Below are 26,228 nucleotides of genomic sequence, written 5' to 3' on the forward strand. Positions count from 1 at the left end.
TTGCTAAGGTGAAACTAGCAAGTCCCTAATTCATAGCTTTAACACGAACGGTAAAAGACCCTTCTCTAGAGGAAGTGCACTAGGCTCTAACTTTTTGTCTGCTTGCTAGTTACCGAGATATGCCTTTCAGAAGCACATTGAAGGAAGAGCATCACATAGCATGGCCAGAGAAGCAGATGGTTCACAGGACTGGTTGTTAAATTGCGCACATGTGCAGCAAGAACTATTTTGCACACTGTGTAATGAAACTGCCACCCACTACCTCTTCTTATAAAAGGTGAAGAAGTCCATGTACTCACTGTGTGCCAAAGGAGGAAATTGCTGAAAAGGTGAAAGATGTCCCAGTTACAGAATTCAGCAGATCTGTGCTAGCTCAGAATCTGATTCCTTTTTACAAAGCACTTGGCCCATTATATGGATGTCAGCACTACTTGTTTAAGTGTCAGTGAACTTACACAGAGAAACATTCTCAAAGAGGGGGCCACCCCAAACACCAGGAAAAACACAGCAGGCAAACCTGTTAATGTGCAGCAATTATTTATAAGTAATTCTTCTGGTCTTTGGGGAATGCATGGTGGTTTCCTTCTGCTGGCTGGGATGGTAAATTATTGCTTCTAGACTTTTATGAATTTAATAAATAATAATGCATATTTACACTAGAGGGAGCAATAGCATCGTCACTTACTTATTGCTGCTTAGCTACAAGTCAGTTGCATGGCAACCTTGCAAAGTGGGGGATATATAAAAGAACAATCCAGATTAAATGGTTTGGTCTTTTATGTTGTAAAGTTACCCTAATGATTTATGTTAACTATTAGTAGAGCATATTGTTGAATACAAAGCTGAATGTGCTTTGTACGGAGTACAGTCTTGGCAAACGCTGCTTGATTGGCTGCTCAGAAGATTCTCTCTCCCCCTCCCCACCTCTGTAAAGAATTTCTACAAGGGCATTTTGGGTTGTTTTGTGCCCCCCCACCCCCGGAATGATTGCAAAGTGGATGTGGTTCAGGGAACCAACCTTTAATGGCAGAGATTTTTAAAGACTGAAGCTGATGAAAATATCAGAGGATGGGTAAGTCAACTTGATCTTTATTTGGGAATGGAGGGAGACTTTGCCCCACATGCCAAGTTCCTGTGGGTAGCTTCTTCCTTAAGGCTGCAATTGTAACCCCACTTACCTGAGAGTAAGACCCACTGAATTCAATCAGACTTACTTCTGAGTGGACATGGTGAGAGGATTGCACTGTGAGATAGTTTCTCCTGTTTAACCTCTGTGCTGCATTTTGAAAGTTTAACAGAGTGACCGTATACCAAAGGGGATTTGACTGCCATATATTTCATAGTTATATAGAAGCTGGATTCTTGATGGGTGCCACTTATCCTGCAGAGGTGAGAAGAACCACAGCTGCTGATACTCTCCTTTTGCCTGATGATTAAAATATAGGAACCTCTTTTTCCACCTCGGCATCTTATCTTCATAGCAGCTCACTGTCCAACGGCCACAGACTCTTAAAGTCTGTTTCTCTGGCACATTTTGGAATCTTTAAAACTTCAGCTATGATGAGTGTTAGAAAATGCTTTAATGTGTTGTAAAGGACCATCTTTCAGAATATCCTAATCTAAACAGAATATCCTAGCTTTAAAAAAAATGAGCCTGAGGGATAGTTTCTGAGGGCCTGTTACATAGAAACATAAGCTGTTTTATATGCTACCAGATCTGATTATTTGTTCATCACTAGCCCAGTTTTGTCTACTGTGGGTGGCGGAAGTCTGTCACATCACCTGCCACCTAGTTATTTTTTTAATTGGAGGAATTGCCAGGGATTGAATGCAGGACCTTCTGCTAGCAAAGCAGATAGTCTCTTATTGAGCTACAGCCCCTTTGTCCACTGGGCAGTGAGTTGATAAGTGATAAAGTGACCAGACTCTTAACAGTGCAGTCCTGTGCAGGTCTACTTGAAAGTAAGCTCCATTGCACTTTGTGGGATTTTCTCCCATGTAAGTCAAAATAAGAAGGAAATAACCCTCAGTTATGTGGTCAAACCTGTTAATTTGTCCAGCCATTCGTATAATTTTAGTGGATAATTAACACACACTCAAAACAACCTTTTTATTTTTAAAATAGTAGCATTGGCTTTTACAAAGTAATCATTTTTACTAGTGTACATTAACACTCAGCAAACTGATGAGCATCTACAAATAATGGTAAGAATTGCTTAGGCAGGTGTTAAATTGGAAGTTGCATGGGTAATGTTTCATATCAGGCAGTTTTAGTCCTAGAATCCACCTGGGCCTTACTAATTTAATCAAGTTACATAAAAAGATGTATAAACTAGCTGTAGTTCTCTGCCTCATGGCGTTGCCCTTTTTCCGAGTGCTGAACAGGCTGTTCATCTGATTGTAAGATTGCTGCATTCAAACCTGAATAACGTTCTTAAAACTTTAAATCTCCCAAGGCAGCCATGACTTCTGCTGCTTGTTCCCATCCTAGATCATTTCCCCCCTACCTCCTTTGAAGCACACCTGGAGTCAGATCGGGTGAAGGGATTGAGATGATAGGACTGATGAAGGAATGGGGTGGGAGAAGCCACAGCTGTCTTGTCTCCCAATGTACCAAGAGATTTTAAGGTAAATCTCATTGAGGTAAATGAGCTTTCACTTGGTTGTAGCCTGGCAGCTCAACCTAACTGAAAGAATATTTTTAGAGAATATGGCAAATTCAAATTACACACACACACACACACACACACACACACACACACACACACACACAGCTTGAGAGTATTTAGTAAGGTAAATTCTTCTTTTGCTCAAAAAGGTGTTTTGGACCCTAGTAACTTGCTTGAAGCTTCACATTTACTAATTTGGCAATCAAGTTATAATGTCCTCATGCTGAATAGCTCTTATTCAATGAACATGTGTTCCTGGTCATGTTCAGCCAGATTTCTGCTTTTCTTTCAGATTTGTTGTCATTGGAGCCAAAAGCCACATTCCAAGTTATTAGGTATATCCTGTGAAGATCTCGTGCTGTTTAGATTCTGTTGGAAGGTGTTATTCATTTGCACAGCAATGAATTAATTGGTTCTAATTACTGAAGTAGCAGTCCCTGACCAAAGCTGATTACATCATGAAGGCTGCTTTTGTCTTGAATGATTTAACAAATTAATCCTACAGGCAGAAATTCAACTGGTCCTGCTTTCCCCCAGCATGGAGATGCAATGATAAGGAAAGCTGTACTTATTAACCGTCTACAGTATGCTTCCAATTCATTTTTAAGTGGAGTGCATTGCAATAATCTAAATGAGGAGTTCCAAACCAAATAGCCAGATCTGAGAGGAGGGACCAGATTAGGCTGTCAGAAGGTAATTCTTAGGAGAGTGGATAGCAAGCTTAATGTTTGAGTTAAAACAGAAAGGTGTGTCTAGACTTAACAGCAGTTCCATGTACTCCTATTAGTGTTTAAACAGGCATCATTACTTATCTAGAGATGCGTATGTGGTAAAAGTACTGGCAGTCCCCTGTATTTAGGCATGGATGTAGAATCTTAATAGGCTACTCACGTTAAAAAATAATTTCCAGAGTAGGAGTTATTTGTTCAAGACGTTTTGGCTGAACTAAATGAATCCCACATTCATGGCTACAAACTTTAGTGTTTTACAAAACCTGCTTGCATGGACAGAGTGGAATGAAAACAAAGTTTATGACATTATGCTGTGTTTTGAAACTGAAAGCTTTGTAAAATCAGCAAAACTTGCACCCTTCTTCAGCAACCTATATTGGTCCTATTTATATAATCACCTCCTTTATATATCCTAGCCTTTAGAAAAGGCGCAGTAACTACAGACTGCTGATTTTAGAAGTGGTTATTTGCTGTTGTACAAGTAAACAAAAAAAGCACCCTTGCGTTACTGAATAAAGCTTTTTTAAAAAATAAAATTATGTTTAAAAGGAGGCATAAGGATTGATAATGGGAATGAATAGCACTCATTAATTCATCTCGCTCCCTGAAAAGTTTCCATCAAGTCACTGGAGAGGGTTATAGAATCTGGATTTATGTTGTACCAAAACTCCAGAGTGGATTGTGGGATCTGCCATGAATTTTACAATTCACTCTATACATCTGCATAAAGGCCTAGTGTGAGAACATAGGAAGTGATCTTAAAATGAGACAGGCTGTCTAACTCAGTATTCTCAAAACCAAAGGCAGCCAATGTGATGCCCTCAAGGTATTGTAAACTACAACTCCTATCATCTCCGGCCAATTGGCTTTATTGACTGGAGGCTAATGGGAGTTGTAGTCCAACATGAAGGACACTGCATTGGCTACATGTGATTGAAACAGGTCCACAGACTTCGAGTAGCATAGATTGAGCTGCATCCCACCACAGGGCTTGAGTAGCAAGAGGCAGTGCTGAGAGACTCCAATTGCTTAATCTGTGGATCACTTACTGAAGTCCACCCCCTTCTATTTGTGTTGGACATAGTTCTCTTTTTTCCCTTTTTTCCCTTCCTTGCTATATAAATTCTACCTGTTCTTGCCCATTTCATTAGGTTGTTTGCCGGGCTTCCTCCAAAAGGAAAATGTGGGGGCAAGTGGTCTGACTGGAGACACTATTTTTTTTTTGGTGGGGCAGCAGCATTTTCCCCTCATCCATTTCACTAATAATTTGAGCTCACAATGTGTAGCTTGCCACCACCACAAGGGCCTTCTGGTGAGGAACATAGGCTTATATAAAAGTAGATACGGCTTTTGTACTTTTATATCCCTGCCTTGAGGAGAGACACCATTGTTGGGAGAGAAAGGCAGGATAAAGACTTTTAGAAGGGGGGGGGGGCTTGCAATGTAGGGATGAGACGAGCTGCAGCTGTTGATATTCTCTCTTCTACACATCTTGTATAAGAATGAGCCATCACTAGATCTAAAGCGTCTGCTGATAGTTCCCCAGGCACTGGCCCCATGTAAAATTCCATATATAACTAATGCACAGTGATTATTTGCAAAGATTCCTGCCGGCTTAACATGCATTTTTTTTGCATTGTCGGTTTGGATTTTGAAAATAAATTATAAGCTTAGCAACATTAACTCCATTGGCATTAGGCCAATAAATTTATGCGATTTTCTACTATAGGCACCAGGCTGACCTTCTGTGGAAATTGATAATAAAAAGTTAGAATGGAGCAAGCAATGTGGTGACAAATGTATTCACCCTCCCCTTCATCTAACAATTTCTAGCCAATTTCTACTGCAGAAGCATGTTAATAGATTCTACTCTGCACCTATTGCCCCTTCAAAGCTCAAGGTGGCTTGTTCTATACTTTAGGGAGTTTGTCCCAATTTGCTAGTGCTGTATTTTCAAATAGTAGCTGTTCCTTCCTCTTACTGAATTAGTTCTAAAATGAAATCTCTTTCAATCCACTCCTTTGTATGTTTACATAAGACTTACTTCACTCATTGCTCCAAAAGTTAGAATCAGAATGTGGCATTCATTTTCATTTATTTGAATTCATGGTTAAAATATTATTTGCTCATAATTTTTTCCCCTTAAACTGTTCTACACTTTTGTAGTACCAAGACTTTGATGAAATTTCACCCCCAAAGGAGAGGACTTTCTATTGTCTGAAACCTTCTAAGCGTCCTGCTCTGCTACTGTTTCTTCCCCAGGTGTTCTGTCAACCAGTCAGGACTCATTTACAGAATGCAGTGACATAACAGCAGTCCATAACCAGTGAGATTTGGTTATGTGGTGATGTCACTGAGGCCAGTCAAGCTCAGACTGCTGTGAAGGGGTGTATCCTTGTTGCTAAGGAACTGGAGTGACGCTCCCTGTATATCTGTGCTACTGTGGAACCACCATAGGGTAGCATAGCAGTGCAGTAAGACGCAGAGTATTGTCCCCAGTTGTCTTGGCAACACAGTTACGCTTGTCTTTCCGGCTATGATGGTTTCATTGCAGCATGGCAAGGCAGGAAGTGTTGGTTATAAGAATGCTTCTATGATTCCACGTCCTTTTAAATCCCTCCTCCCCATCTTCACCGAAGACACAGGGTGTTTGAGGGGAGCTGCAAAATGCTTGCAAACTATGTCCTATTTCAGCTCAGCCCTATACTGTATAGCATTGCTTTCTGGTCTTATTTTGGGGACAACTATGGTTTATAGTGGGAAGCAAAAAACATCTGGGGGGAGCAGGCTCCAGAAGGTGTTTTTTATGTGAACATTTTTGTAGTGTCCACATGATGTCATCGGCATCAAAATCCCAGCCTAATTTTTTGCCCCATTTAATATGGATTTACTCTTTCTGAAGAAATCCAATAATTTTTAATAAGTGTTAATGATCCATTTGTGATATTTTAGTAACAAATTAAGCCCCTATCTAGAATCAGCCTTAATTTAGGCTCCATGGAACATTTTAATCTGTTCCACCTACACTGACCTGTAATTTAAACTGTTACAATACACCTGACCCATATTTATTTTCCTTATACAGTACAGTGGTACCTCAGGTTACATACACTTCAGGTTACATACGCTTCAGGTTACAGACTCTGCTAACCCAGAAATAGTGCTTCAGGTTAAAAACTTTGCTTCAGGATAAGAACAGAAATCGGGCTCCGGCGGCGCAGTGGCAGCAGGAGGCCCCATTAGCTAAAGTGGTGCTTCAGGTTAAGAACAGTTTCAGGTTAACAACAGACCTCCGGAACGAATTAAGTACTTAACCCGAGGTACCACTGTATTAGATTTTTCTGGACTTGTCAATTGAGACTAGTACAAGGTTACAAAAGGATAATCTAGTCATTCAGCAAAGTCCTATCACCTTCTAGATTTTCCCCTCTGGTTTTCTCTCTGTAGCGGGCATGTTGTTAAAGAGACAAATCCCTAGCATGTAATGTCCAGAATATTAAAGACTTGTATTTTTTAAAACTTTCTAATTTTAATTGTTGCCCAAGTTTCTTTTTAGAGTAAGGATGCAGAGATATGTAGCAGCTAAGCAGGTGGTTGTTTGGAAGAGGAGGTCTGTGGAAATTTGACGGAAATGGAAAAATTGTGTGTGTGTAAGAGGGAAATCTAACTAATAATGGACATCCTCTTTTGAGGGCACTTTCAAATAGCTTCCTTAAGGATGTTAGCTGCAACTATGGCAGCAAAACAAGGTAGATGTAATTGAAGCAGTACCTTTATCTTGGAGACTTGAATCTACCATTGCAAATTTTGTATAGTTATCGTTCTTTCTCTTGTGCTGACTCTAGTAGTATGTTTAGAGCAGCTTTAATTAGTATTTAAATCATTATTGTAGTCTAGCTTGCAGGTGTCTGGAACAGTGACATATCAGTGTGCTAGTCACCACTGTAAGAATTACAATTGACTGAGAATGTTGATTTCTGGGAACATTTCCACTCTGCCTAAGTTTATTTTGCCCACACTGGGTAGCCTGTAGGTGTCAGACAGTATCTGCTGTGGATTTTCAAATAGCAAAACAAATAAGTGTTGCACTGTTCTGGTTTAGTGAAACCACATTGTTGACAATGAATTTTACAAGTTTTCAGGTCATTCTTAATGCAGCTATCTTAAATGCATCAGACAAAGCATTTTCGGAGGGGAGCAATGGCAAAATCTTACCATCTGTACTTCAGCAAATCTGAAGATGTGCTGGGTTTTCGAAACTAACTAACCACATAAGTCACTCCTGGATGACCTGTTTACTGAGGATTTGTCCTGATTTGTTTGCACAGGGTTTTATCCAGTGTTAGTCATACTTAGAGTAAGTCTATTGGAATTAATAAACACAACTAACTTAGATCCATTTATTACAATGGGTCTACTGTAGTAAAAATTAATAGGCTACAATCCCCAAAGTTTATTGGGAATTTATACAATGTTGGATGTTTATTGAGCATTCATCCTGCTTTATTGTAGGAAAGTTATGTGACATTGCTTCAAACAGTTGCTATCCCACACTTGTCAGTGCATTTCCTCATCATTTCCCTTGTCACAAAAGCCATTTCAAAGAAGAAGAAGCAGAAGTATGTTTTGCAAGAGCACCAAATCCACTTTAATAACCTAACTTGAATTTACCAGCAGAGAATTGAACTCCACCCACAAAATAGCAGTAGTCTTGAAGTAGCCATTGCCTTCTTAGAAAGGCAGCATCTCTATCACTTTTAGGCCACTAATCTCTAAGATTTCTTTAGGTTGCTTTCACATGTCCACCCTAAGATACATGTTATTTTCCTGATTATTGTGTATCTTTTAAAACCGATTAATTACACAATTGATAGACTTGATGCAGTTCGTTCAGTATATCTGCAAACTGAGGTTTTTTGCCCTCTTACTCAAGACTGAAACTTTTTCTTTCTTTTTTTAATTGACACATCTTTTGTAAGGGTGAATTGGAAACCAGGTTTGTATTTATGCCCAGCCATGTGTGAAATTAATGTCCTACAAGCACACTCAAGTGAATGCATGTGGTAATAAAACAGTGTTCACTGTTCAATTTAGTGGTTAAGAAGGATTTTTTTGAATTCTTGCCATACATGCCTATAAATGCAGGACACAATCCAGCCAATCAGAGACTGTGTGACATGCAGTCTGCCCTCATGCACATTTACTCAGAAGTAAGCACCACTGAATTTAGTTGGACTTACTCTCTCACAGGCATGTTTTGGATTATTATTATAAATAATTCGATTTGTATACCGCCCTTCATCACAAGATCTCAAGGCGGTTCACAAGATAAAAGTGCAAGGCAAAAGCACAAATAAATAGTTAAAACCAAAACAACAAAACAACACCCCCCCTCCCACAAACACATTTGAAAGCCTATAGAATACTAATCAGCCAAAGGCCTGGTTGAAGAGGAATGTTTTCTCCTGGCGCCTTCATTATATATCTTTAGGTGCCAGGTGAACCTCCTTGAGGAAAACTTTCCAGAAATGGGGAGCCACTGCAGGAAAAGCTTGTTCTTGTGTTGCCATCCCATGCACAACTACTTGGAAAGGAAAGTAATGGAATTCTGCATACTGCTACCTGTGAGCAGGAAGAGCCCTATCATTAGACAGAGTGATGTGGTCACCCCAGGCAGCAGAAAGATGTTAGATGTCATGAAAGGACAGCAAATTGTATTTTTCCATGCAGGGAGAGATGCTTTGAGGATGTATTGGCTGAGGTGTCAAAATAACTTGACCAGCCTTTAGTACTATGTACCTTGATGTGTGTGTGGAGGTGTCATTCCGTGTTCTGCCTCAAGCAACAAAATGTATTGGGCCAGCCCTGCTAGTGTGTAAGCCATGGCAAAGAGAATAAGATTTAGTTCTAAGAAAACATGCTCATAACTGCATTGATATGAGCCTTGCATTTGTAATCTTGATTAAGTCCCGTTGAAATCAATGGGATTTCTGTCGCTTGTGAGTAACCTAAGTCCCACTGATTGAATTGGGACTTAGTCAAAGACTGTCATTTGCTGGATCAAAAACCATGAAAGGTCTTGTGGCACCTTAAAGGCTTACAAATTTATTATGGCATAAGATTTTCTGGGTTTGAATTCACTTCATCAGATGCATAAAGTATAATCCTCAATTGTGTTTGTAGCTAGCTGCCCGCACTGTCAATCACCTGATGTCACAATGACATCAGATGATGCAGAGGAACATTTTTCCTTTGAAGGAGCAGCTCATTTGAAGAGAAAGATCCTTTGCATTGCCAGCCAGCAATTCAAAGGAAGAAATTCACATTTCAAATATACATGGTATCTTCCCTGTGTGCAGATGAACACATTGTTGAGCATCAATGGTGATATTTCCAGTGAATGGGAATTGGCACAAATAACACAGGTTGACAGTGACAAATAACTTGACTTATGTATCAATTTTCTGCCATGGCACCTCTGCCTATCCTGTTCCAGATGCAGGGGTCCCCCACCCTTGCATGAAAGGGAACGTTCTTCTTTCTGAAATTGTGCTTGAAGTACTGCTCAACGCATGCCCTTTATGCTTCAGTAATATTAACAGTAATCAGCAATATTATAGTCGGGACAGAGTGTGAAGGCAAAGAACCAGCCTGCCCACTCTATCTACCATCTTGCTGCATAGTTGGTTCGCATTGATTGAACACAAAGATGTCCTTAGTGGAACCTTTGTGCCCGGCTCATCTCTGGATACTTCAGCCAAGGTAGAATGAAACTCTGAAAATGGAGAAAAGTGGGTACAATTTCTGCCTGTTGCTTCCAAGGATCTCATGATATATTGGTTCTCTTTGGCATGAAATTGATTTAGAAGAACTTAAAGGGAGTTATCTTACCTTTACACTCCTATACATTTAGTTCAAGGACTTTCTGCTCCAGAAAGCACTCCAGTATTGGAAGACTTTCTCAAGAACATTTGACATGAATTGGCTTACACTTTATGCAAACCTGTGGACCCTTGTTCAAATCCCTGCTCAGAAGAGAGACAACTTGGTTCAACCTACCACACAGGGTTGTTGTGAAGTTGCTGTTGTATGAGGATTTAAACTCCTTGGAGAATGGTGGAATATTAGTGCGAAAAGAAAGTAAATAAACTTGACCTAAGAATATCAGTTCAAAGCATAGCATGTTATTCTGCTTTATAGGCTCTTGGCCCCACTGGTGGGACTTGTCAAAAAAGGTTTAACTGTGATTATGCTATACTGTAATTTGGACAGTTGTCTACTTGGAACTGAGCTCAGGCTTATTTCCCTTAGGTCACTGAACAACTGCTGTTGAGTAATAAAGATTGTCAATCAATCCTACCTTCATCGAAACTAAGCAGAATGAAAGAAGTTGTTATACCATTTTCTGAGACTTTCTGTTCTGTACAGTTGAGGTCCAAATTTACATTTTACAGCTTAATAGAAAAAGCATTTTACAGAAGCTCCATATAAATGTCACTCAATGAACAACACATGTAAAATAAAAATCTAGCTGTACTTTATCAAAGCCCCATTTTGCATTTAGGGTGGGATAATCCTACCCTGGGATGCGGGTGGCGCTGTGGGTTAAACCACAGAGCCTAGGACTTGCCGATGAGAAGGTCGGCGGTTCGAATCCCCGTGACGGGGTGAGCTACCATTGCTTGGTCCCTGCTCCTGCCAACCTACCAGTTTTATGTGCAGGTAATATTTTTATAAGGGACACGGGTGGTGCTGTGGGTTAAATCACAGAGCCTAGGGCTTGCCGATCAGAAGGTCAGCGGTTTGAATCCCCGCGATGGGGTGAGCTCCCGTTGCTCGGTCCCTGCTCCTGCCAACCTACCAGTTTGAAAGCACATCAAAGTGCAACTAGATAAATAGGTACCACTCCGGCGGGAACGTAAACAGCGTTTCCGTGCGCTGCTCTGGTTCGCCAGAAGCAGCTTAGTCATGCTGGCCACATGACCCGGAAGCTGTACACCGGGCCCCTTGGCCAATAAAGCGAGATGAGCACCGCAACCCCAGAGTCGGTCACGACTGGACCTAATGGTCAGGGGTCCATTTACCTTTTTAAGCCTACCCTATCTTGGTTGCATATTTTTAGTAGTATGCTACTTCTCTTGGAGAAAGTGGGTGAGGTTGGCAGTCAGTTGTGCGTGGCACTGTGCAAAACCTGGAGCAAATACACTACCCAGTCTTCTGACTAAGGGCTCACCCGCACTCCCCTTTGTCCCATGATTGCTTCCATTTGTCCCATTATTTCTAGGCATGGTCTGAGAGGTTCTTCTTTTCCCCCACAGCTCCTCTGTAAATCAATCTGTATACATGTTTCATCAACACACTGTGGTTTTTCTGCTTTTGAAATAATGGGGTGTGTCATGGCACCAGGTGTTGCTGAGGTAGTGGGGCAGTGCTGTGTCACTGCCACTTATGTGGCTATTGTGGGGGTGAGGCAGGGCAAGCTGAGTTTGGGGCTGTGTGAAGCCCTCTAGCACTGCACCAGTGTGCCTGCGAAGCCCTGACCTCACTACTATCCTGCCCTGCCTGGTACCACCCAGGTAAGTGGCAGTGGCACTGTGCTGTGCCACTGCATTCCTGAAATGCTCCAGTTTGCACAATAGCGGCATTTCAGGAAGGCGCTCAGTTTACTTATCTATAGATTTTGTTAATCGTTTTTTATCACATTGTGCACCTAAGGCAGGACACAGTATAAATGAAACAATAAAAATCATACAGTTTCTATATGGTAATCCATAAAACAAGGAAGGATAAATGGTGTTCAGGTGCCGATATACGGTATATACAAGAGCATCCACAAAGATACTGAGAGTTTTTTTAATTTATGCATTTATTTTAAAATGGCAGAACCTGAAATGATATTGGTTTAACCACATATGTATAGGCATCAGTACAGTAGCTATGCATGAACAGCAAACGTCTGTCCATTGCAGGACAAAACTGAATGAAAATGGATGTGAGCAGTTACAGAAAAAGGTCAAAGGGTTCTGAGGAGATGTGGAGTAAACTTGGAAGGGGTGCTATTTACTCGGATGACTGCCTTTGATTCCATGCTCACTGACATGCAGTGGAAGCATGATGGACAAATGCTGAACTTTGACCAAGTTTCTAGAAGTCTCTCATCTCTTTCATGTGTTTTGCTTTCTTGGTCCAACATGGCATCTGCCCTTACTTACACCATATTTATTACTAGCTTCCTAGAGAAATTTGATATTATGTAATCACCTTGTTATTTCTCCAATAAATCTAAAGCATTCATCTGTTTATTTATTTTAAAGTATTTATACGTCATCCTTCAAAAACAATCTTACAGCTTCCAGTAAAATATAAAAAACACACACAAATAAACAATAATAAAAGCTTTATAAAACAACAACGATAAAATCAAACAGCAAGTAAGAGAACAGGCTAAAACCCAAGTATCAACAGTAAAAACACACAAATTAACATGCCTGAGAAAATTAAAAAAAGGCTTTTGCATAGTGCTGGCATGACATCAAAGTAGGTTATTGCAGAATGTAGGCTTCATTTCCCAATTCTCATATTTGAAGGGAATCCCTCACCATCCAGAATGGCTTTTCCCCCCTTGGCCCTTAAACTGCAATCTGCATCTCTGCTAGGGATATCATGAAACTGTGCCCAAAAGCTTGCCAAGATGCCTCCCTTAGGTGAGGAGGCCTTGTGTCCTGCATTGCCAAGATTCCTTCTAAAAAGCAAGATGTGAAGGAAGGCATCTTCCCTTGTTTCACAAAGCTAGCAGAGTCCAGCTCATGATTACTTAAAGACTTTGCAACACTGGTAGTGCTTTTAAAGACTTATTGTTATTGTTTACTAGTTAGGTCTTACATGTTGCCTCTCACCCTCAAGGACCTATCTGGTACTGCTCTATTCAGTTCTTCTCATAATCTAGCTTGGCAGAACTGTGGAAGGGTTATTTACAGAAACAAATTGTGCTGAATTTAGTGGGATTTACTACCAAGTGTGCATAGGACTGTAGCTTTTCAGTATAATCCTATTGTTTTTATTTGCTCAGAACCAAATTCTTCTGTGTTTGATAGGTCATAGCCATCCAATACCTCTCAGAATTGCCCGATCTCTTCATTTCTTGCATGCTGATGTCTTAATTTACTTTGCAAATGTAGCTTATTAAATAAATTATGTGATATATAAAACCTGGCAAGCATAGTGTTCTTGGTAATTATGGTATTTTTCCATGTCTAAGACTACGTTTCCCCCCCTAAAAAATAATGTCAAAAATTAGGGGGTGTCTTATAGTCTGGGCCATCTCCCCCCATTTTCTTAAATCTGAGTCCCCCAAAATAGGGGGCGTCTTATACATGGGGGCGTCTTATAGACGAAAAAATACGGTATGTGCTGCTTAAACCAAGGCCTTCGCAATTGTTTCCATAGAAAGGTATTGATAATTCATCAGGACTATGTACTGTTATGAAAAAAGTCATTGTTTTTATGGTGTGGCTACCAGTTAGGCGATTGTAAAGGCAATGAAACTGTGGAATAAAAACTGCATGTCTTGGAGGTTTTCCACTGAAGACAATAGAACTACTCCAGAAGTAGATAATATGGGGATTTTAGTGAATTTACTTGTGGAGGATTGCTGATGCTGCAAGAAAACAAGGCCTATTCTTTTTGACCTTTTCATATATATTTATGGTCTTTTTTTATTGATACTTCATGTTAAAAGCTGTCACTGAGAGCCATCCTAAGTGCTGCATTTTAGCTTTTTTGACTGATATACCCAAAGTGAAATATACTTGAAACCCTTGCCCTAGAATAGTTAAAAGCACCAGCCCATGAAGGAGATAGATAGATTATACATACCTCTGTTTATTAATTTTATGACTTTGTATTTTGCTCTGCAGCATAAATGCAAACATTTATTATAGTAATTACAGAAAAATAAGTGATTGCTACAAAAGAATCTTTCAATAATTTAAGTGCTCATTTGTGAACAACAGCAAAACTGCTGTCCCTACTGAACCCTATTTGTGCTTTTAGAGTGACAAGTGACTACATTCAAGTTGTTGCTGTCAGTATGAAATAAAGCCATTTTCTGTGCTGGTATTAATGGAGATGAAAATCCTTTTCCAAATTGTTAACGTGTTTTCATGTTTGTCCTGAGGTAGTTTGCAATAGTATGGCCCAGTTGTCTTTTGACAGTGGTTATGACAGAATTCTTCTAGTAGGGCCAGTACCATACATTTTGCTGCCTAAGGTGAAGGACAAGATGGTCCTTCTGCCAAATTCAACATCCACAATCCACCTGGACTGGCAGTTGAATCTTACTCTGACACTGCTAATGGGACAATATATTCCACTGTATCTGAGGGCAGCAGACTACCTTAGGAAGTGCAGAGTAGGCTAGCTTATTTGACGCAGGAGGCGTGCTGCTCCTCAGGATCTGCCATCTGAGGCAATTGCTTCACTCTGCCTAATAATAGAGCCAGCTCTGGCTTCTGGTATCATTAATTCATCGTAACTGTTTGCATGACCGCTATTACTACATGACCCTGGCTTTTGACACTTGAGCTGTACCCACCTTACTTTTGTGATTATAAGTTGTTTAAAACTGTTCTTAACATTGTGTTTTAATTGTTGCCATGCACCCTGAGACTTTAGGGTGAAGGGCAAGATGATGATGATGATAACAATAATAAATTAATTAGCAGCAGTGACACTAAACTTTAAAATGGTTTGTACTGCTAAGCACGCTCACATGGTTTGAAGCCATACAGTTTCACTGGAGGTAGTAACTGCTATAATTTCAGGGTAATAACTTCCATGTGTGGAAATAGAACACTAATTGTCCTGTGAGAGGGCACATGACTAATAAGAGGAAAAACTGACAATAATACACTTGACACTCCATGTATATACCATCTTCCTGCTCAGTAAGTGTGTTTCTGGTATTGCCTTCTCAGGACTTTCACTTGCAGAACAAGGCTTTCCCTCTTCTCTCCCCACTACACAACCCCTGTGTCCCTGAATTTGGCTTTGAGGGGGTCAGGAGAATCCCTAGAACCAGTGGGGGGGGGGGAGAGGAGGAATTGTTCTGTCTATCAAGTAAGAATGCTTATGCAGATGGAACAGTCAGAAGAGCACAATGTTGAATTCCACCTAGAACCTTTGTGACATTGAAAGTAGGGCATTGTTTTTGTTATGCAGAAGACAGCTTATAGTTCTCGTTATAGCTCAGTGCTTTCAGGTTCCCCATAGGCATCTGGTTGGCCAGTGGGAGAATAGGATGCTGGACTAGATGGAACATTGACCGGATCTATTCTAAGGTTCTTCAATGAAAGTTAACTTATAATCAGAAGAAAAGGCTAGCTGCTATTATGTTAACGGGTTGTGTTCTTTGGTAATGCTGAGCATTCAGTGCCCGTTTCTTGCCAAAAGCTCTAGTCACAGTGAACTGGTTTGCCCAGCATGGTATAGCTTAGCAAGACTGCTCAAACATGTGGGATCTGGGAGAAGAGCTCTCAGCCACTTTTCTCCTCCCTAGTCATTTTTACTATAGAGCTTTGTAGATCTAAGTCAAGGTTTGGCATAGTGTGCAATCCCAACTAGGCCTTGGGGCTAAGCTCTCTCCCCACTAACCATAGTATGTAGCCAAGAACTAGCCTTGCAACAGTAAAAAAGGACCAGGGAAGAACCAAGTATCTAAGTTCCTCACTGGAGGCATGCACATTTGCATGGTCTCACTAAGCCATAGTTTAACTTACCATGTCATGTGATCCAGGTCAGTGCAGTGAAAGAATTGAGTGCCAGGGCAGTCTCACTTTGAACTGGCCTTTGTGTCCCTTGTGTTGGATGGGTGGAGTGAGCCCTTGGCAACCCAGGTTAGGCAGATAAAGTGAACAATGGGGGCAGGTTGTTACCATCAACTGCTCTATGATTCTCTGAAATGGCAATATACAGAGAGGGGAGATGACCAGCTTGAAAAGTGTGCTAGAGACTCTTGCATACTCCTTCCAACACAGCCAGTTCTATAGACCAAAGCTACCCAGGGATTAAAAATAAATAAAGGAATGAATAATTTTGAATCTCATCAGTACTGTGGAATATCCAAATTTAAAAGACAGGTTCACATTGATTTCCAGTAAGCATCGTCAGATTCAGTTAGCGGTAGTTCTTACTGCACTTGGGAACCAGCAGTCTTTCACAGTGCAATGCAAACCTTGTTTTATATTTCAATACAAAGCAAGAGAAAAAAGCAATCTTGAAAAGTTTACTTTGCATCAAATTTGTTCCTTCAATTCCAGATATATAAATATGTCCAGCATATAATGTTTGCCTGTATTATAAATTGTGTGCTGTGTTCCTACAATACCGTCTGCACAGCTTCAGGGCAGAGAAGAGAGTAGAAATGATGGAGAACTGTTGGAGGACAGAACCGTGAAGGCCATGTAGTTTGTGATGTGGCCCCTAAAGAGAGACTGCTGCTCTCAGGAGGATGCTATTGATGCCCAGCTAGGGTTGCCATATTTGAAACAGTGAAAATCCAGACAGAAAAGTTGTTGAGCTTTTTTATGAGGGTGGGGGAAGGTGCCAAAAGCAGCACTGCCGGCATGAACTGCCATAAATCCGGATTTTCCCGGACATTCAGCCAGATAAATGACAACCCTAGCTGAACAACTTCTGGACATGGAATGGGGAGGGGGAGTACCATCTTGTCCTTTGCCTCAGACAGCCCTCATCAGCTTTCTGTTAAAAACATTGTTTATTAGATGTTGTTGTTGTTTAGTCGTTTAGTCGTGTCTGACTCTTTGTGACCCCATGGACCAGAGCACGCCAGGCACTCCTGTCTTCCACCACCTCCCGCAGTTTGGTCAGGCTCATGTTTGCAGCTTCGAGAACACTATCCAACCATCTCATCCTCTGTCGTCCCCTTCTCCTTGTGCCCTCCATCTTTCCCAACATCAGGGTCTTTTCCAGGGAGTCTTCTGTTCTCATGAGGTGGCCAAAGTATTGGAGCCTCAACTTCACGATCTGTCCTTCCAGTGAGCACTCAGGGCTGATTTCCTTAAGAATGGATGCGTTTGATCTTCTTGCAGTCCATGGGACTCTCAAGAGTCTCCTCCAGCACCATAATTCAAAAGCATCAATTCTTCGGCGATCAGCCTTCTTTATGGTCCAGCTCTCACTTCCATACATCACTACTGGGAAAACCATGGCTTTAACTATACAGACCTTTGTTGGTAAGGTGATGTCTCTACTTTTTAAGATGTTGTCTAGATTTGCCATCGCCTTTCTCCCAAGGAGCAGGTGTCTTTTAATTTCGTGACTGCTGTCACCATCTGCAGTGATCACGGAGCCCAAGAAAATAAAATCTCTCACTGCCTCCATTTCTTCCCCTTCTATTTGCCAGGAGGTGATGGGACCAGTGGCCATGATCTTCGTTTTTTTGATGTTGAGCTTCAGACCATATTTTGCGCTCTCCTCTTTCACCCTCATTAAAAGGTTCTTTAATTCCTCCTCACTTTCTGCCATCAAGGTTGTGTCATCTGCATATCTGAGGTTGTTGATATTTCTTCCGGCGATCTTAATTCCGGCTTGGGATTCATCCAGCCCAGCCTTTCGCATGATGAATTCTGCATATAAGTTAAATAAGCAGGGGGACAATATACAGCCTTGTCGTACTCCTTTCCTAATTTTGAACCAATCAGTTGTTCCATATCCAGTTCTAACTGTAGCTTCTTGTCCCACATAGAGATTTCTCAGGAGACAGATGAGGTGATAAGGCACTCCCATTTCTTTAAGAACTTGCCATAGTTTGCTGTGGTCGACACAGTCAATGAAAGAAGATACTGATGATATAAATATGAAATTGGGAACTGCTAAATACGTAATAGGATGTAATCCAGATTGGAGGGTGTCGAGGAAGTCTTTTAGCAATGTAAATACACCAGGGAATAAGAAGAAAAAATTCTTCTTTTATTTTGTGTGTTTTTATTGTTGTTAAGTTTTTATGTTGTGTCAAATGTAATGTTTTTCTTTCGTGTTTTTGCCTATGTGTTATAAGAGAAAACTAATAATTTTTTTGAAAAGAAAACAAAAACATTCTTGTTTAGACAAGCCTCCCCAAATGCTTAGTAAGTTGAGGTAATTTTAATCTATTTTAAGATCATGATATTTGTATGTTTTAAAGTATGCTTGCAAATTTTTCTTGATTTTATTTTTTTAATCAATTTTTAAACTGCTTTGAGGTTGTTGTTTTTTGCAGTCAAATGGTGTATAAATTTTATGAAATAATAAATAAATAATGAAGTAATGAAATAGCTAGGAATAGTGTTCTCCACTTGACCTCTTCTCTAATTTCCTTTCTCCTTGGACACTCTGGTCACCCCAGTCTGTGATAGTTTGTTCCTGATACCACCCACTGGGGTTTACCGCTCCACTTTCATCTCTCATGGGATGTGTTATGTAGTGTAGTTTCACCCTGGGCCAACAGGGGGATACTGTATATAGTTTTCACTCAGGTCTGTAGATAGTTTTCACTCAGGTCCGCGGCAGTTATTTTAGGCGGGAACTCTGGGCTGTTGTGGTTACAATGTGACAGCCGGCTGCCTATAAATACAGGCCGGCTGAGCTGTTCACTGTCAGTTCTATTCCAGCTTACCAGAATAAAGAGCTACTTGAAGAAATTGCTGTGCCGGCTGCTATGTCAACCCACGACTTAATACTGGCGACGAGGATGGGATGGATGGACATCAGAGCACAGCCAGATGCGGCCAGCCTCTGAACTGAGCTGAATCACTGAGCTGAATCACAGAGCGAAATCACTGAGCGAAATCACTGGGCAGAACCAGTTCAGAGCTGACTGTTCTGGCTAGAGCACTGTGTTCCATCCATCGCCCTTCACGCCGGCATCGGAATCATGGCTTCACTTGTGCCTCTACCGCCGTTTGCGCCAGCCTCTGAATCATGGGACTCCTACCTCGCTCGGTTCGACTGCTACCTCCAAGCCAACGAACTGACAGCAGTATCACAGGATCGGAAGCGGGGCCTATTCCTCAGCCTCTGTGGGCCTGAGGTGTTTGAGACGGCCCGAGCGTTGGTTGCGCCTGAAGCAGTCCAGGCATCACCATGGGACACGATCCAAGAGAAGCTCCGCAACCACTACGCACCAAAGCCGTCCAAGATTGCTGCCCGCCATGCGTTCTACCACAGGAACCAGGCAGAGGGGAAGTCAATCAACAACTACACCACCGCCCTGCGACAGGCTGCAATGCACTGTGAGTTCCGAGACTTAGACGATGCCCTGATGGATCGAATCGTCTGCGGGGTCCGGGACATCCATCTGCAACGGCGTCTCCTAGCCAAGCCAGACCTCACGCTACAGAAAGCCATTGAGGAGGCTGTGGCCTCAGAAGCTGCTGAACGCTCCGCTCAGGAGATCCGCAAGTCCAGCAGCCTGCGTCTTGCTAGGGAGCCCGTTCCGGTGCATCAAGAAGAGGCCAGCAGTGAGGAGGCATCCTCCAGTGAAGACGATGATGTGCACCAGACAAAGCGGGAGCGCAGGAAGTTCCAACAGAAGTCCAAGGGCCAACCGGAATGTGCTGGCTGCGGAGGCAACCATTCCCGTGCCAAGTGTCGATTCAGAGACGCCATCTGTAGGAGGTGTTCCAGAAGGGGCCACATCGCTAAGGTCTGCCGATCGGCTCCGTCTGACACCCCCCCTTCATCGACTCGCAAGTCCAAGTCTTCACTCCAGTCTGCCAAGGAAAGTTGTTTCGCTCTCACCAACTGCCGCTGCCCGTCTGGAACCACGATTGGCCAAACCGACTCGCCTACGAGACGCAAGCTGAACGTCACGGTGCTCATTGAAGGAGCTCCATGTGACATGGAGATCGACACCGGGTCTGCCCTGTCCATCGTGTCATGGAGCACCATCAAAAGACTGGTACCCAGAGTGTCCAAAAGGCAACTCGACTCTCACCGCGTACACCTGAGAGACTACCAGGGAAACGACGTTCCCGTGGTAGGCGTTGGCCGGTTCCGGATCGCCTTCAAGGATTTTTCGGGCCTGCTCCGGTTGGTGGTGGTCGAAGGTCAGCGGCCAAGCCTCCTAGGGCTAGACTGGTTTGATGCCCTCGGCCTGGAAGTCACTGGCATCAACTGCATCTCTAACGCAGAGACTGAGGGTCTGGTCAAAGACTTTGCCGAGGTTTTTGACGGCACCTTGGGCCAATATACAGGTACGCCCATCTCCTTTAGCCTGGATCCACAAGTCGCCCCCATCAAGCTAAAGCCACGCCGGGTTCCCTTTGCTCTCAAGGCTAAGGTGGACGAACAACTGGACAAACTGATCGCCCAAGGAGTTTTGGAGCCGGTTGACCACGCAAAGTGGGAAACCCCCATCGTCACGCCTGTCAAGCCAGATGGGTCGGTGAGAATCTGCGCTGACTACAAGTGCACGATCAACAAGGCACTTCAGCAGCACGCTTATCCGGTTCCTGTTGTCCAACACCTGCTGCATTCCCTGGGTGAGGGTAAGGTCTTCGCTAAGCTGGACCTTGCCCAAGCCTATCAACAACTGCCAGTCGATGATGCCACTGCTGAAGCCCAGACGATCGTCACCCACCGGGGGGCATTCCGTTGCCGCCGGTTGCAGTTCGGGGTGAGTGTGGCTCCTGGCATCTTCCAAGGCCTTATGGAGCGTCTCCTGCAAGGGCTTCCGGGCGTGGTACCATATTTTGATGACGTCTTGGTGTCTGCAGACTCACACCAGCAGCTGTTCGAGCGCCTCCGTGCCGTGCTGACCAGGTTCCAGGAGGCCGGGCTCAAGGTAAAAAGGGAGAAGTGCCAGATCGCCGTTCCACAGGTAGAGTTCCTGGGCTATCTTATCGATGCCTCCGGTCTTCATCCAACCACATCCAAGATCCGCGCTATCCAGCAGGCTCCCACTCCAAAGAACAAAACGGAGTTGCAGGCGTTCCTGGGGCTGCTGAACTTTTATAACATGTTCCTGCCCCACAAAGCCACAGTGGCTGAGCCTCTTCACCGACTCCTTAGCACTAAGACGCCTTGGGCCTGGGGTCATCGGGAGACGGCCGCCTTCAACGCGGTCAAGGCTCTCCTTTCTTCGGACAGTGTGCTGGTACAGTACAGTGAATCCAGGCCGCTGGTCCTTGCCTGCGACGCCTCACCTTTTGGCATCGGGGCTGTCCTTAGTCACCGTTTTCCAGATGGAAGAGAAGCACCGCTCGCCTACTTTTCCAGGACACTATCTCCGACGGAACGGAATTACAGCCAGCTCGACAAGGAGGCATTGGCACTTGTGGCTGGAGTGAAGAGGTTCCATGAATACCTCTATGGCAGGACTTTTGACCTCATCACTGACCACAAGCCACTCCTGGGCCTCCTCGCCGGTGATCGTCCAACTCCACCGGTCCTCTCACCACGCATGCTGCGATGGACTGTTTTCCTGGCTGCCTACCACTACCGGCTCATCCACCGCCCGGGGAAATCGATGGGCCATGCCGACGCCCTCAGCCGTTGCCCTCTTCCAGCATTTGTGGAAGACCCGGCTCCAGCTTCATCGCTCCTTCTGATTGAGGATCTTCCGGCAGCGCCTGTGTCGGCTGCCACTGTGGCCTCCGCATCTGCCCAGGATCGCACCATCAGCCGGGTGCTCAACTGGGTGTGGAGGGGGTGGCCACAAGGGCCCTTTGCATCGGAGTTCCAGCCCTTCGCAACCAGACAACATGAACTCTCAGCTCATCGCGGCTGTCTGCTGTGGGGAGACCGCGTCGTGATTCCCCAGGGACTCCGTCAGCGCGTCCTGGAGGCTCTGCACGTTGGCCACCCGGGAATTGTCAAAATGAAGGCGTTGGCTCGGTGTTACGTCTGGTGGCCTAATATGGACGATGCCATCACTGCCTGGGTGTCCGCCTGTCAAGCGTGCCAGGAGTCGAGGCCTGCACCACCGGCAGCTAAGGGATACACCTGGGAGACGCCAAAGACACCCTGGTCGAGGGTGCACATCGATCTGGCTGGCCCCTTTCACGGCCGGACCTTTATGGTAGTGGTGGACGCCTATTCCAAATGGCTGGAGGTCGCCCTGATGCCCTCCACCACTACCGAAGCTGTCATCCGGGTGCTGCGAGGCCTGTTTGCAACGCATGGGTGTCCTGATGTCCTTGTCTCTGACAACGGACCGCAGTTCACATCAGGCACGTTTGAGCGGTATCTTTTGGGACTGGGCATCCGCCATGCCCTAACGGCACCCTTTCATCCATCCGGCAACGGGCAAGCGGAAAGAATGGTGCGTTCGACAAAAGAGGCACTGGCGCGCCTGGACCGGGGAGACTGGCATGAGCGGGTCGCCGAATACTTGTTCGCGCAACACATCACCCCTCATGCGGCCACAGGGAGGAGTCCTGCGGAACTGCTTATGGGCCGCCGCCTCAGGTCACCGCTCGACCGGCTACACCCAGACTTTGCCGTGGCTGAACCCCCAGGCTGTGCCAACGCACCACGGTCATTTGTCCCAGGAAACCAGGTCTTTGCCCGGAACTATGTGGGGGACATCCCTTGGGTGCCAGCCACAGTAGTGGGAGTCACTGGACCTCGCTCGTACCAGGTGGCACTCGAAGACGGGCGCTTGTGGCGACGGCACATAGACCAACTTAGGCGCAGGGTTGGGGACTTGGACACTACCGAGGTGCCCCCAACTGCGCTTGCGGCTCCAGAAGAGACACGTACAGATGGCGAGGCCCCACCTACACCTCCCTCGCAAACTGCCAGCGTGGAGCCGAACCAAGCCGTCTCAGAACAGACTCAGACCACTCCACTTGCGGAGGCTCCACTCACAGCAGCGGATCCAGGGGAGTTGGTTCCAACGCCACCTAGGGTCGCACCACAGCCTCAGCGAGAACTGTGTGGCCCTCCGGACTTGGCTACCAGTCCCCGGCGGTCTGGCAGAGTTTCCAAGCGCCCAACTCATTTAAAGGACTATGTTGTTGGACAGGTATCACTGTTGGTCTAAGTATGGGAAATGTAACCGATATGCTTTTGTGCCTAATTGAACCATTACGCGTAGTGCTGTATATAAGGAAACCATTAAGATTGTAACTAACGCCTTATCTCGGTGGGGAGGGGTGTTATGTAGTGTAGTTTCACCCTGGGCCAACAGGGGGATACTGTATATAGTTTTCACTCAGGTCTGTAGATAGTTTTCACTCAGGTCCGCGGCAGTTATTTTAGGCGGGAACTCTGGGCTGTTGTGGTTACAATGTGACAGCCGGCTGCCTATAAATACAGGCCGGCTGAGCTGTTCACTGTCAGTTCTATTCCAGCTTACCAGAATAAAGAGCTACTTGAAGAAATTGCTGTGCCGGCTGCTATGTCAACCCACGACTTAATAGGATGCCTTCCAGCTGCCTTTTCTCCTTCCCTGCGTTCTCCTTGGTCCAGCTCTGCCTCCATCCTCTGCCCTCTTCACAGCTGCAGCAGTTCAAGAGGTCTGGACTGGGCAGTGAGCTAACTTCCCCAGTATCTTCCATGTATGGGGAAGTAGATCACCACATCATGGTCTGCAGCAATACCCAGCAGTCCTTTACAAGCACATGTGTGACATTCTCATATACCCAGCGCAACCAGATTTATTGCCTCTTAAACCACTCCTTTTTTCATTTGAAGAGCAGTGTTGTGAAGGTTATTGAGATGTTGGTCCAGTAAACGACATTTATCTATCCTTCCAGGTGGTGCCATAAGAAGGGAGAAAACAGAATGCAGCAGGAGGGGTAAAAGGGAAAGGCCAAGTTTAATATATTCAGTATTAAGCAGTAGCTGTGAAAAGGGTTGTGTAGTTGTGCCCATCTTACTTAGGAGGAGGAAGTAGCAGCTGTCATAGCAACTGCACTTCTTATCCTCCCTGCCAATCCAGATTGAGAGAGGCACAAAGCATTGACCTCCCTGAATTGGTTACATTTGCCGTCAATGATGTCGTCACAGCGCTAAATCTCAGTAGCTGTTTGGCCTTATGATGTCATCACATTCACATCATTTTCTGTGATTGGCTGGATTGCATTTTGGGGAATAATAAAGCTGGGGTCAGGGGGAAGACACCTAAAAAAAAGAAAGAATTGAAACAGGTAGTGAACAATGTGGATGAACTGATGCCAATAAGGCAAAATTTTGGGAGGCGTCTGTCAGGCACGAAATTTGGGGACCTTTTTATTGTTCTTGCCAAAGTCTCCTGCTGTGCAAAAAAATGTTCACCCATGAACATTGAGTGGCACCTTAATTTTAAGATCATTGTTTAAGGTTTTTAATTTTTTATTTATACTTAATCATAACAGGAAATGCATGTGTTTCAAATGAATAAAAGCATGTTGCTTGAAATGTGGTGAAGGATGCTGCCTATTATGCCTTTCCTGGACGGCACCTTTACAGTTCACAGTGTCTTTCTTTGCTCTGTTTGCTCCCTCTGCAAGTGGTGAGTGAAGTTCCTTCTGAAGGCACACCTGTTTATATAGAAATGTTTAGGATCAGTAAATATGCTGTCATACCAGATCAGACTATCATTTGTCTGTCTAGGATGGGCCACTCTGATTGACAGTGGTCCAAGTAAAGGTCTTTCCTGTCACCTACTAGCCGATCCTTTTATTTAAATTAGAAATGTCAGGAATTGAATATGGGATCATCTGCATTCAAAGCATGTGCTCTACCAATAAACCATGGCTCTGAAGTGAGGCCTTTGTGCTCAGGGGCAGATTTTGCAATGACTGGAGCCCACCGGCAGCCTCAAATATTCCTGGAGTATAACCAGGCAAATGTCAGTGCAGCATAGCCTCTCAGGCTGTACTGCCGAATCAGGAAGATCAACCAAAGCTGATTGTTATTGTGGAATTCTTGCTTATCTATCTATTTCAATCTTCTTCTTTTCCTGTAAGAACTCAAAGTGACTTGCAATAAAATAATAAATGCAAGTTCATAATACAAAAATGCAACAAAACTCATTTTTTAAAAGCAATAATAAAAAGTCGGGCTGATTTGCCATTTTCTATCACTGCTGCAGAAGGAAAATCTTATAATTGCCATTGTCCTTCAAGGTGCTCCCTAGAAGAACCACATCTTGACAAAGTGATGAAAAGTACACAAAGATGTAGCGAGGTGGACTTCCCTGGGGAGGGCATTCCACAATGTTGCTGCCATAATTGGGAAGGCCCTGCCCCTTGCATTCACTCACCAAAGCTCAGTTCTCCTGGCACCTGGAGCAGGCTTGACTGGAGAGCTCGGGAGACTGGGCACAGTGTATGGAGCTAGCTATGTTAAGCAGGCCAGGAACATGACAGAGACTAGAATTAGGATGTTGTTCACATCGGAGGTGACACAGGAAGACATGGCAAAACAAGCAACGACTGGAAGTTGGAAAACTAACAGTCTTGTGGCACCTGAAATCCTAAAATTTATTATGAAAATAAGCTTATAGCTTCTGACTGTAAATCTTGTTCTCATAAGGCAAATGTAGTGGGGGAGAGCTTTTATGAGAATTCAGAATATGCTAATTAAGAGAAGGGGAGCATTTATTGGGGAAGTCTATTTATTTATTAGGGAGAGTGCTGTTGCACACATGTACTGCTTGTGGTCTTCCAATAGTCGTCTGGTTGGAGCAAAAAGCTGCGCTAGATGAGCCTTTGGTCTGTTCCAGCAAGATTATTCCTACATTCTTAATTACCTCTAATTTATCGCTCAGGCACTTACTATTTATTGAGCAGCAGCATCTATGTACATGGCACTTTACAAAGTAGCATAAGCAAAATTAGCC

At 43.8% G+C, this 26,228-nt stretch overlaps 1 protein-coding gene across 4 annotated transcripts in view; it reads left to right on the forward strand.

The window, feature by feature from the left end:
• Window positions 1-781: 781 nt before the first annotated feature.
• Window positions 782-26,228, forward strand: part of KALRN (kalirin RhoGEF kinase) — a 427,958-nt gene continuing 402,511 nt past the window's right edge. For 2 of the 4 annotated variants that reach the window (XM_077935009.1, XM_077935018.1), the window contains exon 1: window positions 784-1,072. In XM_077935009.1, coding sequence (XP_077791135.1) covers window positions 1,069-1,072 — 4 coding nt within the window. In that variant the 5' untranslated portion in view covers window positions 784-1,068. Of the gene's footprint in view, window positions 1,073-26,228 lie in introns of all 4 variants that reach the window. The other 2 variants (XM_077935013.1, XM_077935010.1) reach the window with 2 other exon arrangements.

Source organism: Podarcis muralis, chromosome 1, assembly GCF_964188315.1.
Source record: "Podarcis muralis chromosome 1, rPodMur119.hap1.1, whole genome shotgun sequence".
NCBI lineage: Eukaryota > Metazoa > Chordata > Lepidosauria > Squamata > Lacertidae > Podarcis > Podarcis muralis.